The sequence below is a fragment of the Cupressus sempervirens genome, chromosome 2, assembly GCF_028749045.1.
Source record: "Cupressus sempervirens isolate cs-2001-9-10 chromosome 2, ASM2874904v1, whole genome shotgun sequence".
NCBI classification, from domain to species: Eukaryota; Viridiplantae; Streptophyta; class Pinopsida; order Cupressales; family Cupressaceae; genus Cupressus; species Cupressus sempervirens.
Genome location: NC_143119.1, coordinates 149,237,107 through 149,242,784, shown reverse-complemented (window position 1 = coordinate 149,242,784; position 5,678 = coordinate 149,237,107). Strand labels below are relative to the sequence as shown.

General features: G+C 33.4%; 1 protein-coding gene across 1 annotated transcript; it reads right to left on the bottom strand.

Moving 5' to 3' along the window:
• Window positions 1-3,428: 3,428 nt before the first annotated feature.
• LOC149571482 (elicitor-responsive protein 3-like) lies at window positions 3,429-5,458 on the bottom strand. Its single transcript, XM_089809221.1, has 5 exons — window positions 5,254-5,458; window positions 4,947-5,012; window positions 4,207-4,333; window positions 3,994-4,115; window positions 3,429-3,760 (listed from the first exon to the last, which is right to left on the bottom strand). The coding sequence occupies exons 1-5, from the start codon at window positions 5,324-5,326 to the stop codon at window positions 3,708-3,710; spliced, it is 441 nt and encodes a 146-aa protein (XP_089665347.1). The 5' UTR covers window positions 5,327-5,458; the 3' UTR covers window positions 3,429-3,707.
• Between the last annotated feature and the right edge of the window lie 220 nt (window positions 5,459-5,678).

Genomic DNA, 5,678 nt, shown 5'->3' with positions numbered 1-5,678 from the left:
TGTGCAACATATTAAATGTATTTGGCATGATGTGCTTGGTTGTATTCATGAGTATTTTATCCTTGATGGAAGGAATAAAAGGGTGCACAAATTCCACTTTGTCTTTCTTAACCATTTTAGGTACAAGGACAAAATTTCCTTCCCTTTCTATTTGCAGTTTTCTTTGCTCCAAAGTTTGAATGCCCATATAGAAAGAAACAATCTCCACCCATCTTACATGAAGGTCTAATTTTTCTTATTGAGGGTTTTTGTAAAAATAAATCCATTGCTTCATCTCCTTCCATTGGCAAGCATAAGAATCCTAAACCCTTAAAAGGTAAAATTGATGAGAATGTTAAAGAGAAAGTTAAGGCTAAACTGAAACCCTCCAGCTCTCGAAGACAAATTGTGGAAGAGGATACAGAGGTGGAGAGTACTGAAGGCTCAAATAAGGATGTACCTAAGGAAGAGGAAGGGACAAATGCTGGGGAGTTTAGCTCTAACCTGGATGGGTATTCGGATACGAAAGACAAAAATGAGGAAGGGAGAGAGGAAGATGCTATTGAGGATAACTCAGAACAGAGCAAGTCTGATAATGAGGATACTCATATTGTGTCTGGGGGAGGTGATAAAGAGAAAGAAAATTGAATTGATGATCCAACCATTTTGAGTGAGGAGGAAAACATGGGGATAGCTTCCACTCCTGTAAAGGAGACTGAGGGACAAGATAAGGAGGTCCTGAGCCATCATATTCCTGCAGAGCCTGGTGAGGAGGAGCCGTTGGATGGGGAGGTACAAATTGACAAAGTTGGCCCCTTACCACACACTATTGCTGATGACACAGGTGACTCCCTGGCAAGGGAAACCAAACTTTCCTTCCTTCACTCTGTCAAACAAAAAGCTGACTCTTTCCTTCAAGTCGACTCCTAGATTTATAATGAAATAATGGGGCTGAAGAAGAAAGTGGATACCTTGCAACATAACCAAGAGGCTGACCGGGCTATTATTCAACACATGGAGGTGCAAATGGGAGATATCCCAGAAAAACTAAAGGATTTTGAGCAGAATCTTAGAATGCTCATCAAGGAAAGTGGAACAAAAATGGAGCAGGTAACCTTATGCATCTGTGTAGCTGCGATGACATTGGGCAAAAGAGCACATGAAGGAACCATATCTTCGGAGGGCCCTAGCAAGAGGAAAAGATAGAGTTCGAGGAAGAAAGCTTTGATTGTTGCTGCTTCTTCGGATGCTAACTCCATCCAGGACACGACTAAGATTGGTAAGGAGGCAGTTAAGATGATTATGGAACTGTAATAGTTTCCTGGGTCTTCTTTTCTGGTTGGGTTCCTATTCATGTCCTATTTGCTGGTTGTTACTTTTGGTTCCTGTGTTTGGTCCTGTTTTCTAGCTTTTAGTTTTTAAATTGTTCTGATGGTTCCAGGTCCTTGTAAAACTTGGGTACTTTATTTGGACTTTGTTAGTAGTTTCAGGTCCCTGTAAAACCTGATTTTGGTACTGCTTCTAGTAGGTATAAGGACTCTTTCCTGATGGATGGCTTGTTTTTTCCTTTTTTGAGGATGTGAAAGGGTTTTGGGGTCCCTTCAAAACTTGTTTTTACCATAATCTAAAACTATGATTTTGAAAATAATTGTCTTAAATTTTAACTTAAATTCTATTTACTTTGGTGCTTAAAATGAATCGTGTTTATTATGTTTGATACACATGTATTATGTATAGAAAACCCACCATTACACTAAGTATCCTCTACCCTTACCTTTGAGATATTTTCTTGTGGGTAAAAATACTCACCCAAGGGAATGACTCAAGAAACATTCTTTTGAACCATTATTTAAAAAAGTGATTTTGACAAAAATCATAATCAACGAGTGTTTCTTCTCTCTATGCCAACAATTTTCTTCACTATCCACACACAAATATTGAGCTTGGCCCTAACAAAAACTTTAAAATCACTTGGTGTTTGTTTATGAGATGTGTACAAATCCCTTATTCTAAGGGTTTAGATAGCACTCAAGTGTGCAGCTAGCACATGTATCTAGACACCTAATATGATTTACCTTTAAAATAATATAACACTAATAACTAATAAAACAATAATATTATACGTTTATCTTTAATGAATATAACAATAATAATATATGCTAATGAATGACCCTTCATCTCAAATAATTACTCTCAAAACTTTAGGAAAATGACACCAGGAACATACAATGAGAAAATTAAACTTCAATTATGTATAAGTTTGAAATCTAGATTATTTGAATAACTCCAATCAATTGCATAGATCATTCTCTTTAACTTCTCTATTAGAGTTTTTATAGCACTCTTCCCATAACACATTACCAATTGTGTCCTTTAGTTGACCTTGTTCAAAAATAGAGAACGTGATCTAATGAGAGTATTATTTAAAGTTATAACTATCTTGTTACAATAAATGGAGAAGAAGAATTATTTGAAATATTTTCTTCTATCTTAGATGCTCTATTTTCTGTCTTAGCCAACTTTCAGAGACACTTACGAGAACTAAGAATCTCCTTATCTTTCTTGTCCTACACACTCAATTGTATCTCTTCAGGCCCATTCCATTCAAACACCTCTAAAACATGTTGTATCTTTCTATACTTGAATTCAACAACTTCTATGACACTAAATGAGACGCATAAGTTGCTTATGACAACATGTGATGACAAGTATAGTGACATTTTAAGCATAAAAAATCTTAATTAGCCAAGTGTGTAATAAATAAATTTAAATTAATTTGTAAAGAAAACATAATGATAGCATGGTGTATCTAACATAAATCTTACTCACAATCATGATGATGATGGAAGAAAAAACCCCTTATTGGTAGTTGATTTGCAATCTAAATGTAAAACACAGTGATCCAAAAGCCCTTCAATAACATTTTAAGTAACAGTAGCTCAAATAATAGAGAAGACCAAGAGAAACTCAACTTGAAGTAAGAATTATAATGCACACTATGTAATGAATCATTTCCAAAAGAGGCTAAATTTTTATCAACATAAATGAACCAAATATGTAAACTCACTTCACATTGTAGAACAACATTTTTAATTCAAAACAAGAATTAAAAAGACATCTAGATTTTAGTACTACTTTATAAATACAATTTTTTTCTTAAACATAAAGCTAAATACTTTCACTTCAATACTATTTATTTTACATGTTCAAACATTTTAACATTCCAATTTTTAATATCCTTCCTTTAAAACTTTCTTTAGCTAAATTATTCTATACTTTTATTAGATACACTAATTAATTAGTTTAAATAACATTATACAAATTTTTTTTTTCTATTTTATACAAATTCATAAATACTTTAGAATTAATGTAATTTTGTCTTTACTAGATTATAACATTGTGTTTAAGCATTAGTAAACTCTCATACAAATATGTTTTGTTGGAGAGACTTAAAAAAAGCCACTTTATTATGCATTATAATATTTCATTCACATAATACATAATATTTAGTATTTTCCCTTTATAAGGTTTCTACTTAGATTGAATTTTGATGACAAATAGGACTTAGATGTCCAAATTTTAAAGCACAATATACATTAATTAATGACATTTTCAAATACAACCTCTCAAGATCTTTGTCGAAATCCACAACAAAAGCATAAAATAAAAGAAAGTAATCTTCACTGACTATAAGTTAGAAATATAGATTGTTGAATAACTCTAATTAGTTATAGAGATCCTTCTTTCCAGCCTCCATCTATCTCCTTTTCTTCATTACACTCTTCCTACAAAACATATACCAACCATGTCCTTCATTGATCATCTTCAAAAGTGAAGAATGCACAAGAAAACTATACTATGAATATGCTATGAATATTTGGGCTTCCTATTATAACAAATATAGTCTTTTATTTCAGACTTAACTATAATATCTGTGGTCAAGAAAACCATTCTCAGAGTTGTTTCTAGAAACCATTTTTGTTTCTAGAAACTATTTTTAAAGAATATTATGACTTGCCTTGGGAGTGAAGGTGAGACCCACTCTGATCTCCCCACAGTAAGTCTTGTCCATGAGAACAACATTGTAAGGTGCAGGTGGTATGCTTCCTTCCATCAACACTGCCTTCAATGAAATTCTGTGCTAAACAAAAGGATTTACTAGATTGTCTTTAAAAAAACTTCATATCACAAGAAAGCTATCCAAATTGGAAGACATTCCTCACTTACTTGGCTTCTCCAATGAAATCATCAACACTAAATTTGTCCTTGTCCATTATTTTGATAATTAGATAAGAAGCCCCTTCTGATATCTTAAAAAAAAACTTCTCATTCCATTCTGGATTGTTGCCTTGATCTGCAACATATTTACCATGTTAATCCCTTGATAAATTAGTTTTAATTAAAACAAAAAGAAAGATTGAGTCAGGAGGGGGAGGGGTAGGGAAGTTTGACAAAGTTATCTAATCTAGGTCTATGGTAACTCGAGGTTCAATTCACCATCTCATTCATCCTATGACTTATTATTCATATCGTCGCCTTCATTAACAATCTCACCTTAACTCGTCCCAATGAAACTATGAGTTGGATGTTAGGGACACCCATCTACTAAACAAACAAAGAGAAAAAGAGAATAATATACTAACAGAATTCATTATTATTCATATCTTCGCCTTCATGAACTAGTCTCACCTTAACTCTCCCCAATGAAACTGTGAGTTAGATGGTAGGGACACCCCATGTACTAAACATAAAAAGAAAAGAAGAGAGAATAATATACTAAAATAATTCATTTTAGATGAGGGATCTAAGTTTCACAATTTATGAAATTCAACTCTTTACTTGATACATATAACTATAGATTATATCTCTTTTATAAACTAGTCTCATCTCAACTCGCCCCAAGAAATCTATAGATTAGAGATCCAGTCTAATAAAGAAAAAAGGGAGAGATAGAATAATATACTAACCGGATGCAACTTTGCTCTTGTACTCCTGGGCTTGGCATTTTAGGATGACATAAGGATCCATCTTGACTGCAGATCAAAACAAATGAAAGGTTGAGATCATTAAGTTATTCCCCCCAAAAAAATAATTCTCCGATACAATCTCAATTTCTTGGCTCTGAAAATTTCTATGATTTATATTAGAGATACATGGTCTTTCTATATGGAACGAATTATACTGCAATTGAAGAACATAGATCGAATGAAATTTAAGAAAGAGGAATTAAAAGGAAAAAAAAAAATGTTGAGGAGGCGAGATGAATGGATTTACAGAAAAGATGATCAGTCTTTTTAAGGCCTTGGGCTTTCACAAGGAACACCTCCAGAGTTCCCAACGTCCGCATTTCTGTCTGTCTGTTGTTGATTGCTTCAGCTCTTCCTGTGATTTGCTTCTTCAAAGCTCAAGCTTTGAAACTATAAAACACCCACAGATTTGGATGATGAAACGGTAGATGCTTTGAGAGAAATAAATAATGGAAAATGTGCCCTTTATTGTCTTCATGCGTTTTGCGACGTTTATTTCTATGTTGTCATATTTTGGACGTATTTTCTTCGGTATACTTTTTGGCCACACCCCCGTTATTCCTAGTAAACAAATATCTATCTTGATGACTGAGTGCATTTATTACCCACGACTAGGTCTTATATTTTGATAAAGTCAAATCTACATTTTATTTTAGCAAAGAGAAAGTTGTT